The 24,790-nt window shown below is 40.6% G+C and overlaps 1 protein-coding gene across 1 annotated transcript in view; it reads left to right on the forward strand.

Annotated features, from left to right (window-relative positions):
* The window catches only part of MCTP2 (multiple C2 and transmembrane domain containing 2), a 151,077-nt gene that overhangs the window by 18,961 nt on the left and 107,326 nt on the right, over positions 1 to 24,790 (forward strand). The window contains exons 2-4 of the mRNA XM_063314329.1: positions 11,487 to 12,020; positions 14,007 to 14,069; positions 15,944 to 16,049. Of these exons, the coding sequence (XP_063170399.1) occupies positions 11,541 to 12,020; positions 14,007 to 14,069; positions 15,944 to 16,049 (649 nt within the window). The 5' untranslated portion in view covers positions 11,487 to 11,540. The remainder of the gene's footprint in view (positions 1 to 11,486; positions 12,021 to 14,006; positions 14,070 to 15,943; positions 16,050 to 24,790) is intronic.

The following is a 24,790-nucleotide window of genomic DNA, read 5'->3' on the forward strand; positions in this document are numbered from 1 at the left end:
GGTCCTAAAGAAGATTGTAAAATTTTGGCTTCTCACCCATCTAGTTTATTTATATTATTTAGTTTTTTATTTATTTAAAAGATTTATATGGCTGCCGATCTTAAACAACTCTGGGTGGCTCACAAGGACAGTAAAACCAGTAACTATAAAACAACCATAAAACAGTAAAATGATCAAACAATAAAACAGTAAAATGTTCAAAAGAAGTTCCACTAGCTATAGTTAAAGGCAGAAAATCTGGAGGGATTTCCTCCCCTGGGGATAAACGGAGGGCCCAGCCGTTACCCAGCTCTTTCCTTTCTAGCTTCAGGTGATGAACTTCCTGTCCAGCCCTGATCTGGAGCCGTCATTAACTGAGATGACTCAAATATATCATGTGTAAAGCTGTTTTGTAAACATTTGCATTGCTCACAGTATTGTACAACTGAAAATGTATAAGTAAGAGGGGCTTACTAGAACTTACAAAGAACTTGTTCTTTGGCCAAAGGAGAATGCCATTCAAGAGTTCTTGAATGGAAATAGAGGTATTTGGAGCAAGCCCCAGCCAGTTCATTTCCATTCCTTTATCTTAGTCAGCAAAAGTAAATTCAAGACCAATCTTTAGGGGAAAAACATTAAGGGGTTTTGTTTTGCCAGTAAGATTCTTTGTGTGGGCTTTTTGTCCCATTTTGCTAACTGCCACTCTCGATTTCTGGTACAACATGGAAAGAATAGGGAACTTCCCCCAGCATTCCTAATCTCAGTGTATGCGCGCATGAACACACACACACACACACACACACACCAACCCACCAATTATTCAGGTCAGATAAAAGCCTGTGGTTCCATTCATAGAACATGCTGTAAATCTGGTAAATTGTTACCTTCACGTTTCAAGTTTTAGGGGTGGCGGTGGCGGCTTACAGGTAGTCCTCGTTTAATGACCACAGTTGGGACTGGAATTTCAGTTGCTAAGTGAAGTGCCACATTAAGCAAATCTGACCCGATTTTATGCGGCGGTTGTTAAGTGAATTATCGTGGGTGTTAAGTGAACCATGTGGTCGTTAAGTGAATCACAAGGTTCCCCATTGATTTTGCTTGCCAGAAGCTGGCTGGGAAGGTAAAAAATGGTGGTCAGATGACCATGGGATGCTGCAATGGTCATAAATGTGAACCAGTCGCCAAGTGCCCAAATCATGATCACGTGACCACGGGGACACTGTGACGGTCGTAAGTGTAAGGACCGGTTGTAAGTCAGTTTTTTTAGCACTGTTGAAGTCCAAACCATCACTAAACAAATGGTTGTTAAGCGAGGGCTACCTGTACTGTGTTATACGAACCCAGTTTGCTAGTTTATGGTTCAGTGCATTGCAGATCCTGAGCAGGGATTAATCCATCACCTGGGTTAAGATTGCTCTCTGCAGACAGCTGTCGTGTCCTGGATTTTAGGAAGAGGACCCTGGCAGAAAGCTGGGATAAAAGAGTAGTCTTGGCTGCCAGTACCATAGCTGGCATTTAATAATACCAATATGTATTGATTGTAATAAGTTATCCATGGGGCCAGCTGTCTCTGCTGTGTGGCTCCGTGCTAATTCTCAGACACCGCCCAGAAGACAGGGCTTATTTAACCAGCCTCCTAACGATCCAAGATCTAGTACGTAATTCTTCATGGAACATGGAAGAAAGTTAAGAAGCTGCAAGTAAGGAATTCTAGCAATTGCTGTGTTGCAAGAGCAAGTTCTATGGAAATAAGATTCCCCCCAGCCCCACCTTGGGCCTCTTTCCCATCCTTTGTAGCAAGCTGTTTGGCCCCTTTTTTGCACAAGGAAGTCCGCTTCCATCTGTCCCGTGTTTTTTGTAAAGTTTAGATTTGCTTCTGTGTTGTTCTTCCCTGACCGTGGGCGAACTGACTCTCACCCCAGGGATGCTGACGTCCCTCATTTACACTCCCGGAAAACTCTTTGCTGTGGCTGTGGAATAGCTTGCCAGGAGTTGGACCTGGGAAGGAGAAATTAACACGGAAAGAGAAAAGAGTGCAGACTTCCAGCCACTTCAGAACGCCCCTGAATGTGGTAAACGGAGTTCAGCTACGGAATTGATGCACGCCAGGGCTGTGTGTGGTATTATATTCTGCTTCTCTAAGTTTTCTCCTTGTGAGATGGCGGTATAGAAATGCTGTAAATAAATGCATACACAAATAAATAATTCAAAGGAGGCAGCAGGGCTACTGAAAAGAAGTCACGGGAGGAAAATTTGAAGGAGCGTTGAAACTAATGAATGTTTGTTTGTTTATTTTCTATCCCGCCTTTATTATTATTATTATTTTTTTTTTTATAAATAACTCAAGGCGGCAAACAAACCTAACACTCCTTCCTCCCCCTATTTTCCCCTATATGTTAAGAGTAGTTTGACTTTGGACATAGTTGCCCAAAGCACATGGGTGGTTAAATGTTATTTGTTAATCTGTTTATTAAATAAAGATTTGTTCATTAATCTTCCCTGGAGAACAATCTGTTTGGAGATGAGTTAGTTTCAGAGTGCCTGTATCAAGCAGGGGTTTAGATCAGATATTCTACAGCAGTGTTTCTCAACCTTGGCTGCTTTAAGATGTCTGGACTTCAACTCCCAGAATTCCCTGGCCAGCATGTCCCAAAATTGTAGTTTAATCATGGCTTGTTAAACAAGCCACTGTTAGGTTCACTCAGCAAGCTGAGCCATGTTTTGCAAATCACCGTGCTGTTCATGGAATATTGCAAATCAGACGTGGGAATAAGTTATCTTGTAGCCCTGTGAATATACCTGTAGCCATATGTGTAAGGTCAAATGCACAGCCTCCAAGCCTAACTTCCAGGAAAGGTTGGTGACTTTTTGGGAGCAGAGACATATTTGGAATTTCAAAAGCTCTCAGTAGGCACACCCACAAAATGGCACCTATGCTCTCATTGTCCTTCTGAAATGTTATTTACCGTCCAAATGTGACCTGTGTGGGCCCAAAGGCATTTGTGTGAATAAACATGTTACTGTGAGACTAGGCTGAAGCTGCCATAACCTAAAGGTGAAGTAAGCAGAGAGGACAAAAGCCAGGAATAATCTTGCCTAAAAGATCCCTTCAGGGAGATAGATAAGAAGGAAGCAAGTCCTTAAGGAGTCAAAGAAAAAATGTCACCTGAACCAGACAAAGGAAGTTGGGCCTGAGCACATGGAGAACCACCCCCCAATCCCATCTGCAGCTACCAAACTTGTGAATCAACAAAGCAAGGACTTTTGGGGATAAAAGGGGTCCCAAAGCCAGCCCACTCCTTGAGTCCTCTTTGGACCCAGACTTGGTGGCTTTGGTCCCTCTAGCTAGTGCCTGGCAACCTAGTTGAGAAGGACATGGGTAAGTGTGGATGAGTGTGTGTGTGCGTGTGTGAGAAAGAGCAAATGTACACTGCAACCAGTAAAGTTTTGCTGTTACTTTAAATTCACTGGGTCTCCAAAGAACCTGTTGTGCCTCAGTGTTCTGCTGGAAGTGGTGTGAGTGTGTCCCTCATTATTTCCTGGCTGTTGACCAGGGCTGTGTGTCTTGTCTGCTCAGGCCACACCTATCTGGAAAACCCAAGTAGAAAGCCAGGGGGGCTGACAAGATCCACGTGCCTCAACAGGCTGTGAGCATGCGAGTGAATGACCATAAACCGAACCTGGGAGCATGTGTGTAACAGTACCAGAATTAGCTATTAACTAACTTCAAAGATTCTAAAATTCACATGGGACAGGAAGATTTATAGGCATCAAGGAAGGGGTCTGGGACATGTGTTGTCCATCCCTGCTTCAGTAAGTTGGAGGAAGGAACTAAAACCTGACTGATGGTGGTAAATTAGCAACAAGGAGTCTGCAATATTTCTATCATAGTTTATGGACACCTTCACATAAATGTGCTTGAGGCTGATATGGAGCAGCAAGAGAGAATTTGGTAGTCTGGATTTGCTTGGCAGAAAAGATAACAGCCTGTGGCCAGTTGTCTACCTTGCCCTGATCTAGATGGCAGCTCTATGGCTGATTTTCTAGAAAGTCCTGTTTCTGCAGGGCCAAAAGATCATTGAATTGTACCCATGCAGAAGCCTGAGCTGTTCTATGCTGTAAGATTCTGTGCAGGAAGATGCTAGGTCCTTGGAAAGGGATGCTCTGTAGAAGGTCCAATGACCATAGAGACTGTTCAGTACCATGTCCAGAAGGTCAGGGTTCTTGGTTGTTCATTGAGCTGACTCTGTGATCATTGGGCTTTGCAAGGCACAGTTTCTGTCATGAAAATGGCACTGGCTGTATGATTGGCAAGACCAGTATGCAAAGCATGCTTTGAGCACTCAGCAAACCCACACCAAAGACTGCACCTACCTCTGCATTGCATTGCTTTGTCCCACTTGTTTTCCCCAAAGGCTGAACCTGGCTGGTGATTTTATCTGTGATGATCTTATCAGATATGTGTTTTCCAACCTTGGCAACTTCCATATGCTGGACTTCAACTCTTAGGAGACTAGCAATGGCCATACTGGTGGGGAATTCTGGCAGTTGAAGTCCACACATCTAAAAGTTACCAAGGTTGAGAAACAATGTATTAAATCACATTTTGGGAGCACAGGATAATTGACAGGAGCAGCATCTGGCAATGACATGAAACAGATTCAAGTTCACTTCTCTTTGATCATCCAATTTACTGATGGAGCATCTCTTTCTTATTCCATGTACTGTAATTGCTTATTAGGTGGGGGTGAGCATCTTTGTTGACTTTCGACATCTGTACATCTGTGCAGAGCATGCTGGTGAAGGAGAAGTGAAAATCTGCCATTACCCCCATTATATTTTAGCCAGGTGAACAAAGCAAATTCTAAAAGGTGCATAGAAACATTTATCAGATTGTCTTCCCTGCATTGCTAGCGTTTAGCATGGTTTTGAAGACAGCAACCCAGTGCTTTATTCCCTTGATTTCATCTAAATAGACTTGTAACCAAATTTGTTCATGACCTTCTTTTCATCCTTCTTTTGCAGGGTTCTGTTTTTAGATCCTTGATCTTAAACACCGAGGAATCAAAGTGAGCTGAGCATGGTAGTGTGGGTTGAGGCTTAAGGACCCATATCAAATCTTATTACCTAGGGAGAGATAATAAATCTTCCAGCTTGATCTGCTGATTTGTTCAGGACAAAAAGTGAGAGTTTTTCCACAGATGTCTCTTGCCCTTTTTGAGATGGAAAATGTGGCAATGGTAGAGAGGTTTTTGGGTCCTTGCTAAATGAACTCTTCGCGCTCTGCCCTGTTTCGTTATTTTTGGTGAACAGAAGACATTCTTCATTCATTGTCTTCATTCACCCGAGCCTTATAATGGTCTCTAACTTCAGCTTCTCAAACTTGCTTTTTAAAAACATAAATCTTATTGTTCTTTACCATAATTGTGGCATTATATATTTTTCAACTGTTTTTCGGTTGTTTAACTTACATGAGCTGCCCTAAGAAGGAACAGAGATGATTACAAATACTAAAATGTGTTTATCCCCATATTAACTTGACAGTTTTGTTATTGCAGATATCAGATTTGGTGTCCCTTTAATTTAATAACAGTAATATAATCTACATTGTACAGGTCATCTGGCTGTCTTCCACTGACATAGGGAACTGGCCTGGCTTGTTTAATTTGCAAATGAGATAATGTAGCTACGTTTTACCACGTGTATCTTCAAAACCTGAACCTTGGTGTGCGTAACCTTGCTTGAGGATGCTGAACAGGGATTGCTGTATGTTTCAGGAGGTTGCAACGCCATCCTTTCATGCTGAATTGGGCTAGTGCAGATGAGCACGATTAAAAGGGTCACATTTCTTATAAATGGAACAGAAACATTTACTGCTTGTACTCTTTATTAGTCTGTTAGTTTTTATGTGCTTTGTAAAACTTTTAATAAGAAAATTATATTAAAAATAAATGGAACAGAAATAGTATGATTTAAAAAAATACTTTGGAGGGGCTGAGAGCAAAGGTTGGCATTTTTCCACCTTAATATGGTAGTTTTCTCATGATTGCTATTTGTTTTCAATTGTATCTTTGTAATAATTTGGTTTATTTAGCTTGATAGACTTTAATCCTTTTTGTTTTGGGCCTTTGAGTCAGACTTGACTCCTGGTGACTAGATGGCTGTATTTTGGGAAGTGGTTTGGCACTGCTTTCTTCCTAGGGCTGAGAAAGTGCAACTGGCCCAAGGTCACCCAGCTGGCTTTGTGCCCAAGGTGGGAGTAGAATTCATGGTCACCTGGTTTCTAGTCCACTAGACCAAACTGGCTGTCAATATATCAAGTCCCTGCAGTCTTCTTGGCAAGATTTTCAGAAGTGGTTTGCCATTGCCTCCTTTCTAGGGCTGAGAGGATGTGACTGTCCCAAGGGCACCCAGCTGGCTTCATGCCCAAGGTTGGACTAGAACTCACCGTCTCCTGGTTTCTAGCCTGGTACCTTAACCGCTAGACCAAATGGGCTCTTTTATCCCATCTGGAGTCCCCTAACTGAAAGATGGTCTATAATAATTGTGTACATTTATTAAAATAATACTTTGCAATGCAATCCTATATGTGTCTGCTCAGAAGGTTTGCTTTGATAAAATAATGCTCAGAGGCGTGGAACTTGAGGAAGCCACTGTTCCCACATTCCTGATAGTTGGCTGACACTGGATTGCAGTCTTCCCAAACAAGGTTGTCACTGTTGGTTGAAAATTCTTGCAGTTGTATTTGAATGTGTTGGTGGTCACCAGGATGGGGGAAGCTTGTGCATCCTGTAGGGCTGCAGTCTTACGATATAAATAGTTGCATTTAATCAACCTTTTTTTAATTCTCCAATGTGGTTGCCTCCAACCCAGGTTGATGGGAGTTGTAGTGAAACATTTATGGAAGGCTATCAAGTTACAAAAAGCCGGTCTATTCTCGATTCTAATGGCTTGAGGAAGGTTTTTTTCCTCCCTCTTTTTTTTCATTGAAGGTAATGGTGGATTAAATCAGGAACCTCTTTGAAAAGAGATCCTGTGCAGTTCTGTCAGTAAGATCTGGTTGGTTTGTAAGGTTTGTTTGAATTAAGTCTCCGTGCATTTCTTTGTCAATTTATATCTGCTTTTTTATTCATTTTTTTTTTGCCTGCCTCAATCAAGAGACCTTTGGCAGTGACAGTAATAACAAAGGTTCCCGTTACCATTAAAAGGAGCTAAGAATAAAGAATAAGCAATAAATTAAACCACAGATCACATAAAAAATCAACCAACCGCAAAGCAGAGGTGAATCCTGGAAGTTTAGTTTAGTTTGTTATTTTACAGCCAGAGTCCAAAAATAAAGACTTCTGTACAATATACGAGAAGAAGCAGGAGAGACGGACAGGGAGAGAAAGAAGTTCAGTGTCCTTAACCAGTGTAAGAATGAAATGCACACACACATACAAACACATTTCTATTTCTATTCTATTCTGTTTTTAGATAGATGCCTGTTGATCAAGGGTTCTCTTAAACCATTCAATTTTTAATGATTTCATGAAGCTTAACAAGACGTTGATCTGATTTCAGGGGGCAGGGGGTTCCCTAAGATTGCAACCACCACAGAGAAAAATCTGAGGGCTTCCCTGCCCCTAACGTCATGGAAATGGAGTCTAGTAATAGATTCTGGGTTCTTGAATTACGATAAGAACGATAAGACAAACCTTTGCTTAGAACAGCGAAACACATTCCTTCCCCAGCCTATCTGTATAGATTTTCCTTTTCCACTTTCTTGAAATATTATCTGTTTCCTTTTGTTGATAGGACAAGGTCCTTCTTAAAAAAAACAAAAAAAAAACATTTAGTTTATGGAGACACCTTCACATTTTTTCCCCAGGATGTGGTAAAAGTGGTCTCCTTCCCAACTTACAGCCCATGGTGACTGAACGGAGGTCGAGGTAGCTAATTTTCCACTTACTGGTTCTTGAAAGGAAATAGCTTTCCTGTTTCAAATATTAAATTAGAGAGCTAAAGCAAAGCCTCACAAACAATTTGTAAAGGTGGTTGAGAGTGCAGAAAATAACTGTTGTGGTAAACCTGTTCTGCCTTGAAACATCTTAAGACGCTTGACATTCTTTCCTTGCTTGACTTAAAAGTGGAAATATACATGTCCTCCCCACCATCAAAAAAGGACCAGACTTTAACTCCCTGAAACATCAAAGAGCTGTTGCTGTTGCCGGATTTAATATAAAGCCCAGGTTTCGTAATAATAATGAAGCAGCATTAGGGCTTGCTCAATGGCTTATTTATCCCGTCTCTGGTATAGTGCATTCCCATACTGAAGCATCTCGGAGCAGTTCCACATGAAGCTTATGCAAATTTACAGGATTAAAATAAACTCCAGCAGATAACATGACTGTAAATGAAAAACCTTTGATAGTATGTGTAACCAAAAAAGGATAAAGAAAAGGGGAGGAACCCTGGATATCAGTACAGCGGGAATCCTAGAGTTTTCTTGGAGAACAATATAAGACAGCAGTTCAGAAGGCCACCCCTTTAATTCAGTTGTATCTCTAGAAATGGAATGCCTTGGTAAAATGTTAGACTTTCTGCATAGGGTGGCCAGTGGGATAGAACAGAAAGACCACTGGCAGATAGTCTCTGAGCTGGCTATTTATTGCTCATAGAAGTACCCTGTTCGTACCTCCAAATTGTATGGTTTCCTTCTTTCAACTATGCATGGAATCTGCAGTTGTAAATAATGCCATGGGTTTTTCACTGTTCCAGATCAGGGTTTTTCAAACTCGATTGCATGGAACTGTTGGGCTCCATGAGAAGTACATGGCGTTCTGTGAGAAACTGTAGAAAAACAAGTTCACTCAAATGCAGCCAAGTTTCTATCACTAGAGCTTTGCTTCTTGATCAGGGGTTCCATGATTTTATTTTATTTTTCACTAATGGGATCTACGGTCTGAAAAAGTTTGAAAATGCCTTCTCTAGTCATTCCTGTAGATCAGCTGCTTCCAGGTTGGACTCCTCCAGATATTATGGGATTGGAACTCCCAGAATTCTCAGCTAGCTTGGTCATGGTGGTTGGGAATTCTGGGAGCTGTCGGCCCTACAAATCCGGAGAGCAGTAAATCATTGGAGAAGGCTATTTTTAACAACAACAACAACAACGAGTTTACTTTGAACATGTTAAGTAACCTTTTGCATTTAGTCTCAGATTATTCCTTCTATGATTTCCCCCCAAAATAGATGCTCTTGGTATTGCTGGCCTCTTAGAAAGGTTCAGCATTTGGCAATGGATAGGGTAAATAAGAAAAAAACCCTAGTGTTTTTTAAAAATTAAAAATGATTTTTTTTTACAATTTAAATTAGTTAATATTTTTCTTGAAATGTTGGTAAAAAAGGAACCTTGTTTATTCAGTACAACAATGCATGTAATTTCTAATTATACTTCATTGTATTTATGGAAAAGGATATGAGATATAAGCTAATAGATCCAAACTAATGACCTATTTTCAAAAATGCAAAGACGAAGTAGCTCAGGGAATGAGCAGTCAAGAGTTTTAGTATAATTAAAAAGCTGGTAATGGTTATGCTTGTTAATAACCATTAATTTTTTTGCACGATGTAGCAAAAGACACTTTTTTAAAAACCAAAATTAATTGAAAATGAGCTGGGTCAGCTATAAACAAATTCTCAAGCTTGTACCTGCTTGCTTGGTATATAACATCATTCCATTTCTTGATGAAAACTATTGTAAAAAATTCTGATTAAATAATTGTTTTACGTGGTGGGTATCTTCTAAAAATGAAATCTGCATCTGTCTTGAAGAATAGCTCTCCCAGTTGTATCAAACAAGGAGAATGTACTTCCACTCCAGATTATTATAGAATCTTCCTGACAAATGAGTAAACAGTGATTTAAATAATTAAAGTGAAACTTTCTGACTAGTGCTTAACATTCAGGATTTCAATCACTTTAATGTCAGTTGGAGTTGCCCTGGCAGGGAACATCCTATGATATATCTTTTACAAGAATCTCCCCTGGGGAATGAAATATTGCTCTGGATCAAACCTTAAAGCTTTCTCTATTATTCTTTTAGTGACATTTGCTGCAGTTATGAGCATAGCATTATCTGCCTGTAAGTTTCTTGTAGGTGAGTGCCGACTGTAGGTGGGGGTAAAAATCAAGATTTCCTCCTCTCTGTGTCTGATTAGAGTAAAAAAAAAAGCCTCTAGCCTGTCACTGATTCTAGCCTAACTCCCTATCTGTGTTTTGTCAGCTCTGTGTGGGTTTTAGAACATATAGGTTGGCTATAATGTCAGGATTGGTTATAGAAGGTAACCTTCTGCTTTAAATTGTAAAAATGCACTCTCTAGTTATTGATCACAAAGACTTTAGGGCGGTGAGACTGAGTCTAGCCACTCTGTGATGGACTGAGCTGCAGCCCTTCTGCCTTTTGATAAAATTTGTTAATCGGAAAAGGTGCTACCAGGGTCCTTCTGACTGTTTGCTCTTTTTTAAAAAAAGCTTTCAGAATAGAAAGGGCTCAGCAATCTGTAGCCCTAAGGCCTTATGTGACCCTGATCCGAAGTTCAAAAGGCCATGGGAAATAAATAGTTTAGACTTCTAGTAAGACGACTCTGCCTTGACTTGATGCATGTAGTGAAGGAAAGAGAGAAGGTGTCAGAAAGGGATGGTAATAAAGAGGAGTAGGAGAGAGAATGAATGGTTCTGCCCACTTTGAACTCCTAGTTCTTAAGCACATTCACCAGTGACATGCAACAATGCAGAGCATGAAGCCCTTGATGGCAATAAAAAGGTCTCTTATCTCTGGTGGGTTGGGAGCAAGCTAGCAATTTGGATCATGGCATGAAGTGGCTGTATTGTGGGTCTCCAGTCTGTGGAATCTTCTCCTGTGGTCCAAGTAGGAGTGCACATCATTTAGAAGATCTAGGCCACCCTTCCTCAGCCCGTTTTAGGGCTTCCAGATGTTTTAGGGCCACTCTTCCCATGATTCCAACCAACTTGGCCATTGGTCTTTAGCCAGCTTAGAATTCTGGGAATTCCAACAAATCTGGCAAGTGATAGTTTGGAACACCAACCCTGTTTACTTCTTGGGCTCAAATCTTTCCCCTTCCTCACGCATGAGTGTGCCCAGAGCCAGACAGAGCTATCTCTTCCATGGCACAATTTCTGGTTAACCATGTTCTAAATAATTTACAACCTTTGGGAATTCCCATTGTGTAATTTCTGGGAGACAACTGAAATAGCTTACCCTTCACTATTTTTATCCTGGTGACTTGTGTGGGATTAAGAATTGATTTCCTTCCTAGTAAGAATAACATTTTGCCTGTGAGTTTTTTTTTTCTTCCCACATTGGGAGAAATTAGTAATGCAATCTGTTTTGATCTGTTCAAGGTATCTGCCAGAGACATCTTGGCATATGATCCAAATCAGTGCATCTCCAGAATGCTGCAACTAACTGGTCTTTCTCTCTCTCTCTCTTACCCCCTCGTTTTTAGGAGTTGGTGAGAGGCGTACAACTAGAAGTATTATATAAGGCTGCCAGCTTAATAATGAATCTGGAGAAACCTTCTGTGTGGGGATCACTGAAACAAAGGACAAAGCCTTTGTTACAAAACCTGAGCGTCAGAAGGACTAAAAAAAGCTCAGCCAAATTGATAGAAAAAAGACAGAAACATCCTTTAGATCGGCGACTTAGTTCCTCGGTGCCGGATGTGCTGAACATAGAAACAAATACTGAGGAAGAGACACACTATTCACGGTCCAAAGTCATGTCTACTTACTTCACGAGCGGCTTTTCTGCCAGTGAGATATTTCTTCAAAGCAGTAGTAGCTCTTCCACGGTGCAGACGGAGGAAGAATGGCAGTGGAGTAAGGGGGAGACCGTCTGCTCGGAAATTGGGGTTCAGGAAACTGAAGAGTTGGTGGTTGGTGGTCCAGATTTGGAGGCAAGGCGGAAGTCCAGTGAAGATTTCTTTGAGCTGCTGCGAAGGAACAGTTTCAGCACTGACCTTGCGGAAGATGCACTTGAGGTAATGTGCTTTGGGGACAATTAAATTTGTCATAGTTTCTTTCTAGGGCAAATTAAAATGGGTCTTTTGGGGGAGGGGGGAAGATAGACTTACATGCACAAAAAGCTTTATATCAGTGGGGAATTGATGTACTTCCAATACACCTGGAGGCACTAGATTGGAGCAAGTAATCCAAGATTCCATGTAGTTGGTTTTCAAAAGCTGTAAAGTCTCCTTTGAGTCAACCTCAGTTTCTGGTCACTTCACATAATACATCCCTGTTGTTCTTTTCGATAAAAGATGGAAGTGATTTGGCATTGCCTTGTTTTTTTTTTAAAACTTCCCAGTCTAGTCTACAATCCAAGACTTTCTTGGTGATTTCCCATCCAAGTAACAATCAGCTTCAACAGTACATAGCTTTTTTGAGATCAGCCAAAGAACATAAGTCAAGATCAACTCAAGGGCAAATTTACTGTAAATTGTATTTCTACTTTTAAAAAGAAATGAATAGAGGAGATATTGTCATTACAGCTTTCTTCAACCTGTCACAATTCCCCCCCACTCCACCAGATGAGTTTTAGGATTTGTAATTGCAACACATCTGGCTGACTTTACTTATGGGAAATCTAGTGAAAACTCTTTCCAGTTGAGCTGAAGTACTACTTGGTACAACAAGTGGTGCATGTTTAATCAATCATATTTAGGAATCAAATTTAGAACATTGCAGGTTCTTTAGATCTCAACTTCATACAAACTTATTGGCCATCTCCTGTTTAGACACAGCTTAATTTTCTCATGCTAGATTCTCTGCTTTTCAGTTTAAGCTAGCTAAAATATATATCCTTTTCTTTTTCTTAGTGATGCTATCAAAAATAGGTGAGTGTGTAGGATTGTTTGTTTTCCATTTGCATTTCAGAGAGACATTAGTTGGCTTAATATTCAGTGTTAAACAGAATTGTAAAAGTAAGTGTTACTCATCTGAGTAAGCTCTTTTGAACACAAACTAAAATACACATTTTACTTCTGAGTAAAAATATCTGATAATATTGAATAAAAAAATAAGTTAAAAGCCATTTGAGGCAAGGGAGGGCTGTTGGTATGGGTAGCTAAGTACCTCCGATGACATTCTTTTGTTTCATTCATGACTTCAAAGCTTTTATCTTTTTTTCAGTTGACTTATACAATTTAGCTAAATCAAACTCTCCAGTTTTCTTCTAGGGATAGCTTAAACATGCTACCTTTCAGGGATTAGGAACTATTTTTTGGCACCAGCAACGTTGTACATCAAATTAGTCCAGGATGGTTCAAGCCTTCCCCCATCCCTGAAAGATTGCTAAAACCCCATGAGATTGAATAACCTCATAGTCTTCCCCAGAAATCTTGCAAAATTTCTGCAATCTCACAAGGCCTCAGCCATTTCAAGAAAATAATTTATGTCCGTTTTGGGGGTACTATTTAGGGATCCCTTCTCCTCTCTCGCTACCAGGTATTGAAAGCGATTTCTAGTGTTTTGCTGTTCCTCTTTCTCAGTCTTTAGGATTACTGTAGAGACTAATTTCTTTAACAGTCAATGGTTTTATTATTCATGTAATAAGTTGTATCCCTTGTTTTTATTGTAACTTTTTGTTCACTTTGTATTTTTCTTCCTCTGTGTGGTTTCAGATAGTTAGCCACTAGAAACCTTCCTTTCAAAAAGAAAGGTGGCATTTACATAAACTTGAAATTAATAAATCTCAACACTGTGGTATGCAAACACGGTATGGGAACCCAGTCAACTGGGGCTCAGTCAACAGATCATCACTTAACAACCCAAGGCTTAACATGATCTGTGAGTGAACCATTTTTCTGGGGAAGTCCAAATTCGGTCCCCCCAAATCCATTTTCTTGCACTTCAATCCTTCCTTCCTTCACCATTATCATTCTTAGCTAGACACTTGCTGAATACTTCACAATGCAATGCAATGTCATGTCAACAAAATCTCCACTAATTCACAACTTCTTCTGCAGCAATCATATGGAAATTCCAGCCTTGACTCCTCATATTCTTCTCACCTATCTGAGGAGCAGTCTGTGAGTGATTTTATTGTTCTTTTCTAAATGTAGTGAAACTCAGGAATAGCAGTTAATTGGGTGGTTATACATATCAGTTCAGCAAGTACTTTTCTGGAGACCAATTTCTTCACTGCAGTCTTCGCATCTATTGGGACTTCAGCTTCTAGAGTTTTTAACAGTCACATCGGACAATCTTAGCAATAGAAACCATTTGATTATTTCTTGTATTTCCATCATGTGTTTTTTCTGAGAGGTCAGACTGGCATGGCAGAGTGGGGGCATGCCATGTGGAAAACACAGAAAAATGTGAAGTCGGAGGCATTCTGTATGTATGTATTTAATAGGTATTTCAAAGCAGAGTCCAGAAAAAGAGAAAACAATGAGAAAAGCAAAAAGAGATGGACAAACTCTGTAAAACTGAGCGAAATTTTTGAAGTGGCATTAGATTAGTGCTGCAACCAGTATAAAAATCAAGTCAATATTTAACAATTAACAAAGATAGCCTGTATAATATGAATCTCAACTCAGAATAAACAATTATTCAAAGTTTCTAACTGGTCTACAAAGTTCTAAACTTACTTAACAAGTCAGGCAAAAGCTAATATATGAAGGTTGTATGCTAAGAGACACACAAACTTTGGATGTGTTCTAAGCCAGTAGGTAGAGTTATAGTCCATGTATGGTTTTCAAGTTGAATTAAATTTTGTATCAGACTTATTTTAGACATTGATGCATGCTCCCACAGTTCAGTCTCCCATTTCTCTAAAGAGGGGATTTTACGTGATTCCCAGCAAGAGGCATAAAATACCCTGACAGCTATTATCGATATACAGAGCCAAATCTGTAGACTTCGTAGAGATTTATCTATTTATCGAAATGTTTAAACTGCCCAATAGCCAAAGCTCTCTGGGCTGTTTACAATAAAGCACACTTAAGAGATAAAATGTGAATAGTAACATATATAATAAAATCAAAGAAAAGGCAAAATGAAGACACCATAGAAACTACATAGGTAGCAGCAAAGCGGTCATTCAGAATCTGAAACAGTCCACATTAAAGTACAGTTAACAGCCAATTAAAGGACCTGGGAATATAGGAAGGGTTTCACCTAGCACCAAACTGATGCTAATGTGGGTGCCAGCTAAACCTATTTGGGGAGGTGATTCCATAAATTTGGGTGCCACCACAGACAACTCTTTCAGGTTCTTTTGTATAAAGCATGGCATCTCTTGGAATTGGGATGGGTAATCAGTCTTATAAATAAGTGACACTTATGGTATGGTCAGCCCATGGTGAAGCATGTGATTGAAAAGGGTAGCCTGTGCAATGACTGTGAACCTAGAGCATAGTTTTCCATGTGGCTTACCATAGATTCACCACTGTTAATTCAGGGCAGTTTTTGCAAAATATCTAAATTTGGAATTTGGCTTCTTACTATCTCCAGAACAGAAAGTGAGCACCGTTGGGGAAGATGGCTGAACTATAATCCTACACCTTTGTTTGAGCACAGGGTTAACAGGAAGATACCAAAATGGTATTGTCCACCTGCAGTTTGAAATGGTGCAGTCCATTCTTTCCTCTGTGGCTTGGCTCATAGACGAAGTACATGAAAGGTTGGAGTCTGACCGCTTTGGGCTGTGATTTTCGTATTTGGCTTGGAGGCCAACAATTGCTTACATAGTCATGGAGGTGAAGGAACAAACAATGGTGCAGGGAAGGGGAGGTGGATGATGGTTGGCTCAGTGGCTGTCTGTTGTGGCCAAATCGCAAGTTGACTGATTGGGCTTTTTGTGAAGTCATTTTCTAGAAGGGTGATTGCATATTGTCACGGCTGGCTCTTTAGGGAACATGAAACTGACAGCTGACTTCCTTTTTTCAAAACTTTTTCCCAGAGTCTTGAGGGAGGCAATGATGGTTTGAGTAAACCGAGTTCCTTTGCATATCTGTTGATGATACACCTGAAAGAAGGCAGGAACCTGGTCGTCCGTGATCGCTGTGGTGAGTCGGTTTCTGTACGGCGTCTGATTTCTGACACACCTAAGTGCAGACACCAATGAATTGGGTATAGATTTATCTCTTATTTTTGGTTTCTGTGGGAAATTAGGCTATTTGAGTTCAGTGATTGGCTACTGACTGATGATGTCATCTCAGGGGAGCCCTCTGGGGCTTGCAAAAAAGATGCTAGGAGTCCCTTCCCCACTGAAATGGGAAAAAATGTGAAATAAATGCAGAACTAAAAAAAAAGAGAGAAAGAGAAAGAGAAAGAGAGAAATAATCACAGCATGGGGTAAGAAGGTCCTAATTCTTTCTCTTGTTAAAGATCAGTCTACTGTACATGTGATTATTTTTTTAGCTAGAGAACTACGTGTGAATTTTATTTAGCTAGAGAACTACGTCCCAGGTTGACCTGCGGATTTTCTTGAGGTCTGATTTAACTTAAATTGCTGGGAATTTTGTAAGTTGCAGTTCCAGCACATCCAGAGGATCTCAGAATATGATTGGCTGTCCTGGACCAATACATGGGTAGAAATGACATTGATGTTTGGATTTTACGTACCTCTGAATTAAACAAAGCAAAGGCAGATTAGTGTCAGAACAGAATGAACTTATAAATAAAGACATGCACAACTGGCAGAGTCCAGTACTAGGAACATTTTAAGGTTGGATGAATCCTAGCGACAAACTTTCCCATTCCCATCTTGAAAATCACCTCCAAACCAATAAAACTGGTGAATTTTGGGTCACCTCAATTTAGCAATTTTGCTAATGAATTTTGATGGGGTGATCTGAGGATGCTGGGGGTGGAGGTGGGGCACAGTTGGGGTTTTGGAAGTCCACATGCTGCCCCTGATCTCTACACTACCTTCTGGAGGGTGTGTGTCTGTGTGTATAATAAAACAGAACAAGGGAAAAAAAGTAAGGAAAGAAAAAAGAAAGGAAAGGAAGAGAGAAAGCAATACAACAAGAATTAGGTATAACACAAGGCCTCTTCAAACATGTATATAACATTTTTACACAATTTCAGGAACAGATGATCATATTGCATTGTAATTATTTGTACATGATCTGCGTCTGTAAGCAATGAGATCATGTCAACTGCATCTTAAGACAGAACCAAATAAGCCACATGAAAAAGGACAGCTAAAGTGGTTTAGAGGTAGAACAGCTCTCCTCTAAGGCTGCAGCCTCTCAACTGCAGACAGGAACAGCATGATCGAGTTACATCAGATCATGTACTGTATGGACATGTTTGCCTCTCACAGATGTTAGAACCTGTGGCCATCTGTTGCAACTAAAAGCAAGGAGCTTAAAGATGGATGGATGGATGGATGGAAGGATGGATGGATGGATGGATGGAAGGATGGATGGAAGGACAGACAGACAATTGTTAAAGTATAGAATTTTTGGCTAAGAGGTGTGATATTGGCCCTCAATCTAGCCCAGGGCTTCTCTGCCAGGGTTCCTTGAGAGGTCACTAGGGGTTCCCTGGGAGATCACAATTTATTTAAGAACTATTTCAAATGTGGTCAACTTCACATGAAAGAGGTAAGTTTCATTCTTTATTTTCAGTTTAAGAACCCTGTGAATGCATATAGACAGGCCTACCCATGAAACAAATATCATAATTTTGTAACTTCTGGCCTGTATTTGAGCCTGACTGTGCAGGGGTTCCCTGAGGCCTGAACAATATTTCAAGGGTTCCTCAGTGGTCAGAAGGCTGAGAAAGGCTGGTCTAGATGGTTTTGAAAGGGGCAGGTTTGGGATGCATTGGGTTATCCGTGGCTGGATTCAGCAGCATGAAGACTGGCTGCTGCAAAGTGATGGTGGAAGAAGGCAACTTTTCATGTTTGTGAGCTTCCTGGATCCATCCAATTTCAACCCCACTGGGGTACCTAATGCAGAACAGTTCTGGGCCTGCTCGAGTCTCAGGGCTCTTCTGATGTTCGCTGCATGCACCAAATGAATGCTTCCTCTTCATTTTGATGTTTTCTTGGTGTGCTACCGATTGCAGTTGAAGAAATTCCTACATGCTGAAACAAATTCTGTTAAGTGGCTCTCCACAAAAGGTAGGACTGTCTTGGCACATGGACATATCTATCCAGTTTATCTGGCAACAACATGGAAGTGGTTGGCCATTATCTTCTTCCAGGGTGGTTTGGTGATTTCCCAGTCCAGCTTACACTCCCTGGATTTTCTGGTAGTCTCCACCATCAGTTCTAACCAAGCTGTGAAGGCCAGTTGAGGGTTACCACCTCCTGCTCCAGGTTGAAATAGAGATTCTTACTAAAACAAGCCCAGTTAAGTAGCTTTCCATAGGAAGTGGGCAGCAATTCCTTTTATAAAATAAACTTTATTTATTTCATCGTGTAATAAAAACAAAGTACAAAAACAACATATTAAACTTACAAAATTGCATACTTATATTACACACATCTAACACAAACAGACTAAAAAAAAAATCAAACATAACAAAAATATGGTTTCCGACTCACGAATGTGACTATATCTTTAACTATAGTAGCCTAACCTCTTATCTTTATTTTATCTATCTACCCCTATTTCTATTTAATTAATCATTTAATCTATAAAACCTACAGTCATTACATCATTTTTTCCTATTTTAATAATGTAATCAAGAAATGGTTGTCATGTTTTTGTAAATTCAGCAATTCCTTTCATGGAAACACCTTAAATTATTCTGTATATTTGACTGGGCCAGTTTATGGTGCTGAGAATGTGATATTACTCCATTTCCTTTTAGTGGTATTTCAGTTTACCGGTTGTTTAGCAAGTCTTTCAAGCAGCAAAGCTGCCCCCCTGCCCCCACTGCCAAATCCTTTGAATTGGTTAAATGATTTTACTTTAAAAAGAAAAAAAAGGTTTTATTGTATTATGAAGCAATGTATCTGATATGGATTAGACCTTGTCCCCTTTTCTTTTCCTAAAGAAGTTTTTGTTTCAATAAAAGAGCCATTTCACCCTAGCAAAAAGAGCAGGGGCTGATTTTATACATCGTGCTAAGCCACGGTTTCTTTTAACTGTGGTTTGTTAAGTAGGCCGCACCGGCTGAGCTGGTGGACCCAACACTTCAGGTGATGGCTTAGTATGGTATGCGAATCAGATTATTGAAATACCGGTTAAAATTGTAATGTGGCTGGGTCTTAGCCTCTGGGAGACTTTCCAGTGTGTGATTTCCAGCGTGTTAATATAAAATGAACAAAACAAAACAAAAGACGTGATAGGGAAAGCCGGCAGGGCATGGCTTCAGGAAATCTTTCGACACGTTTATCAGCGTTGGCTATAGGAAGTGCTTGTATTTTTGTCTGTGTAACAAAATGATATGAACCAGGGCCTGTTCTGGGGCTGCCCCTGCTGTTTGATGTCTACACAGCCCTCCCCCTGTTGTGTTCTCAGAAAGCCCGAAAGCCTGGGCTTTTTCCAAAGGCCTTGGGGTAGCGTCATTTGGGACCCCATTGTTGGATTTAGGGTTTTTATGGTAAAGGGCAGGCTATGCTGTTTCTCTGATGTGGGTTTTAGCAATTTTATTGTTATTGGATTAATTTATCTTTCCATGTTGTTGTTTTAACCCTAACTATCTATACAGGGAGTCCTTGTTTAGTGACTGCCTCATTTAGTGACTGCTCACAGTTACAATGGTGATGAAAAAGGAACTTTGCCACCAATCCTCACATTTTTGACCTTCTCAGGTCTGTAAAGCAAAGGAAAGCTAAAGTCAAATTGTAAGCTCAGTTGTTTCGCTTAACCACTTCACTTAATGACCGAGTGGCCAGTCCCAATTGTAGTCGCTAAATGAGGACTACTTGTGCTCTACAAGCTTCCTTTAAATTGATAAAAACCATTAAATGAAGAAATAACTGGGGGTGTGGGAGTTTAATCAGTGTGGTTCCATATGTGTGTTGCCACTGTATGTGAGGTCTGCTTTGTGTCATGTGACCAGGAGAGAGCAGGAAGAGGGACTTAGAATGGAGCAGTCAGAAATATCCGAAGCCACTCCCCAACTCTCCCCCCATAAGGATGCATTGCAGATTTTTTTGTTTTTGTTTTTCTCACCCTTCAACTCTTATTTTCAACTCCCAGCCTATTTTCAATTTAATATTTCTTTTGCTGGTCTCTTCTGCCAGACCAAATCTGAACAGATTTCTTTTGGAGCTCTCCTAAGGGAAGACAGACAGAACCCCAAACCTCTACAGGTAGTCCTCACTTAACAACCATTCAGACTTGTGATGGTTCAGACTTACACCGGTGCTGAAAAAACTAACTCTTGACTGGTCCTCACACTTACAATCATTATAGCGTTCCCCGTGGTCACGTGACCACGATTTGGGTGCTTGGCAACTGGTTCCCATTTATGACCATCGCAGAATCCTATGGTCACGTGATCGCCATTTTCAACCTTCCTGGCCAGCTTCTGGCAAGCAAAATCAATGGAGAGTGGTGGAATTTGCTTAACAACCATGTGGTTCGCTTAATGCCCATGGTGATTCACTTAACGACTGCTGCAAAAAAGGTCATAAAATTGGGTCAGATTTGCTTAATGACTGCTTCACTTAACAACCAAAATTCTGGTCCCAGTTGTGGTCATTAAGTGAGAGGTACCTGTATCACTAGTTGCTTTCCAAGTTTCTGCTGGGTTGGAAAGAAGAAGAACCACACAACCAGTGAGTTCAGTAGCGCTCCTTGTTTTAACGTTAGCTACCCCTTTGGAAACCCTGGATATAAAAGTCAGCATAATTTTCAAGAATACAAATAATGTATCTCAAATACTTCCTTGTGTTGTGAAACTCCTTTGTATGCGGATGTGTCCAATGGCACTTTAAAACCACTTCTAGTGTCAGTTAAAGCGTCGCAGCTTTGTGACTTCTGCTTATTTTCTCTTTCTGAATTTTGAAGATCTTTAACTCCTACAGGATATTTTTCCCTTATATGTTGACATTATTATAATGCTATTTAAAAACACATGGAAGCACAGTGAGTGCTCATTGGCAGTGGGACTAAGTTTATTGGATATTGGAGAAAAAAGGCACACATTTAATTCGTTGTTTTAGTGGCTCCCTCTGCTGGATATTTTCAAATATTGCAAGGAATTAGATGAACTGAGAAAATAGACTGGAGATCCGGTGTTTAATCTCCAGATATTTCACACAGAAGCTTTCTGTATCTCTGTGTTTGGGAAACTGAGAAGCAAATGGCATAGTGGGGAGGTTACCATGGTCCTATCCTGACCCCCTCTGTCTTACAATTGTGTCTAGTTTGAACCCAATTTTTTTTTTGCCAACAGCATACTGTTGAGCTGTCCAGCAAAATAAAGACTGCTGTTTCTCCTGTTTCAAGCTTCTTAAATCAGCCTCTATATTCAGAAACATTTTATTCTGACACTGAGCCAAATCTGACTTCTCCTTTCCCTAAAGTTTTCTCTTGCCAAAAAAAAAGGCTTCTTGTTTACTTGGTTATTGTCAACAGGCTTTAGAATTTATTTCAAATTTCTTGGGTGGCATTTTCAGTTAGCTTTATGGCTATGAGGTGGTGGACGATGCTGGAATTCTCTCTCTTCTGTCGGTTACTTCTCCTTCACCCTATAGATGTGATGTTCCTATCAATCTCTTCCCACTTGGGTATTAATTTAGGCATGGGAAATGAGGAAGGTTGCAGATTGCACAGTAAGAGATGGAGGTCACGCATGTGCTCTGCAACCCAGATCAGAAAAAAAAATCATGCGGTAGCCAAATCAGTAAATCATTGCCTGCTTGCTTTGTGACCTTGTTGTGATGGGAACCTCATCTAAGCCTCCTCTTGGTTAAAACCGGAAACAGCAGAAGCTCTTCTAGAGAAGGAAAAAAAAAATCTGGGTTAGTCAAGGGAACAATTCCTTTCCCGTCTCCCACGCTGCGCTGCCAGAGTGAAGTGCTGGGGATTCATGACTAGGTCTGTGAAAATCATTTGGAAGAGGGTTTAACGATTTTCGAATAGTTAAAGCAGCCCCATTATTTTCTGGGCTTTCTCAGCTCCACGGAAAGGTGCTCCCGGCTGACTTCACATACACATTTGTGCACTGTCACTTCTCTTTGTTGGGGGAAATGCAAACAGCCCTGACATTTTTGATCAAAAGTTTCCTTCCCACCTGCTTGCTTTTTTTGTTTGTTTGTTTGTTTTTAACTAAGCTTCTGCAAATCCAAGTTTAGAAAACATGCCCTAGAAGGCAAGGCTGGATTCAAAACCAAACCTCAGCTGGGCTGGCATAAAAAGCCAAAAACAAGTTCTGTGAGTGCCCAGCATGATGGCCTGGTTTACATGAGATGCTAAGAAAAAGCCTGAGTTCTCACAACACATTCAACCATGAACTATCCAACTCCATTTTATCCTGATCTAGCATTTTTTGTGAATTCCAGATGCGGTGTGCAAGTTTGATTCCTCCCCGTAACATTCTGTTTTGCCTGTGAGCACTGCTGTGCTGAACTACAGCCAACTCATAGTTTCAGTATGTGAACTGTTGGTTTATTCATGTTAAGGACTAAAAACTCTGAAAGCTGGTTCAGACATGCATGAATGCATACGTGTACACAGCCACCAAAATTTGTCCTGCGTTGCCAATTTATGGGTGTGAACTGCTGATCTAGAAAGGTAATCAGGATTGGACCTGGCTAGGGCTTAGCAGCAGAGCCAATTTGGTGTAGTGGTTAAGGTGCTGGGCTAGAAACCAGGAGACCGTGAGTTCTAGTCCCACCTTAGGCATGAAAGCCGGCTGGGTGCCCTTGGGCCAGTCCCTCTCTCTCAGCCCAAGAGCCAATCAGGCATAGTGGTTAAGGTACCAGGCTAGAAACCAGGAGACTGTGAGTTCTAGTCCCGTTTTAGGCACAAAGCCAGCTGGGTGTGCTTGGACCAGTCCCTCTCTCTCAGCCCTAGGAAGGAGGCAATGGCAAACCACTTTCAAAACCTTGCCAAGAAAACTGCAGGGACTTGTCCAGGCAGTAGCCAGGAGTCATCACTGACTGGAAGGCATGCAAAAAAACCAAAAACAAAACAGTTCTTTCATTTAAAAGGGCTTTGGCGATTAAGATTACAACAGTTTGGGGATATTTTCTATCATGTTTGGATACCAAATTAGTTGCCACCTCTCCATCTCTGTCAGTCTCACTAGATGGACCAGAGAAGGCAGTGGTGAACCACTATTATGTTTCATCCAAGCAACCATCATGTCCATGTCCATGTCCATGAAATCGCCAAGTGTTGAGATGGATTTGAAAAAAAAAAAGTTACCTTTGTGCCAGGTAGTATGAAGTTCACCACTGTAGGACTGCATGCTTTTCTGTGGTTGTTTTTAATTAAATTAATCTCCATGCAAATGGAAAATGCTGGTGAGTGCCCCCCCTCTCTGTTTTTAATTTGCAGGATCTTTTTATATGGGGAAACATCCAGAAATATCCATTCCTTGTTGGATCTGGTTGCTACTTCTAATATCTTATGTATTTTCCACTTTTGGTTCTTTGCAGAGGGCACTCATCCGTATTTGCATGGTATTGATTGTGCGTAGTCAGATAGCATTTTAGTGTGTTATTGCACAGTTTGAGAACTACTGCACTAGTCAATGTAACACCAGGTTTTGAAAAGTAATCCAAGCTGTGGCAATGGTGGGGTGGGGTGGGATGTGGGACATGAAAGCAATTATAGACCAGTTTAACTGAATGTATATTCTGGATAAATTAATAGCAGCTTTATTACAGGTATTGTTATCAATCACACAGAAGAACAAGTGTAGTGGAAAAATAAATCAACATTACAGCTTCTGCATATGTAACATATTAGCTTATTAAAATTCTTGGGGAATTCAGGAAGCAGGTGGATAGATCTGGTAGCCGTCATTTATTTAAATGTTCAAAGCCTTCTGACAGTTTCCCACAAAGTCTCCTGAGTAAATTTGCTCACCATATAAGTCTTTATGACTCTAGGAAAAGAATAGTAAATAGAGAGCATGGATGAGTGAACTTTTCTTGTAATTGAGGGAAGTAAATAGCTATGTTGCTGAACAATCAGTTCTGGGACTGGTATTTTTTTATTTGGTTTATAAATGATCTAGGGCAAGGGGTAGCCCATCCAGAGCAAGGGGTAGCCCATCCAGAGCAAGGGGTAGCCCATTTAGAGTATGGAGTAGCTGATCCACAGCAAGGTAGAGCCTTGATATCACCATGTCCTAGGCAGTTAGCTTGGTGCTCATTAAGCTTCCTGCCCTACATGTTCTTTTATAATATTCTATTTGTAATAGTAGTAGTAGTAGTAGTATTCACAGTAGTAATAACAATAACTTATTAAGTAAAGTACCAACTGACAGTATCAAACTTATTTGTAGCAATGCTATCTTTACCCAGCTAGGAAGGCAAGGGTTGCTGTTTTTTCCTTCCAGTGAATTGAGGCAGTCTTCTTATTCTGTGATAAGAGTGTGTTTCCAACCTGGAAACAAAGGGAAACATTGCTGGTGATTTTTAGCAATTGAGGTGGAAAGGAGCGTCCGATGAGCACAAAAAGATCTTTGCAGGCCTGAGATTTCACCTCCCTTTCCTCTTGTCTCATTCCTTAAAGAGACACTATTTAGTTGGGGGGTAGCCAAATAATTTAGCAACTCTTTTGAACACACGTGTCCTGTTTTCATTGAATCAGCATCCCATCTGTGTGTGGAATTAAATATAATTGATCTGGCATCCCCCCCCCCCCCAAAAGCCTCACCT

Source organism: Candoia aspera, chromosome 13 (assembly GCF_035149785.1).
Source record: "Candoia aspera isolate rCanAsp1 chromosome 13, rCanAsp1.hap2, whole genome shotgun sequence".
NCBI classification, from domain to species: domain Eukaryota; kingdom Metazoa; phylum Chordata; class Lepidosauria; order Squamata; family Boidae; genus Candoia; species Candoia aspera.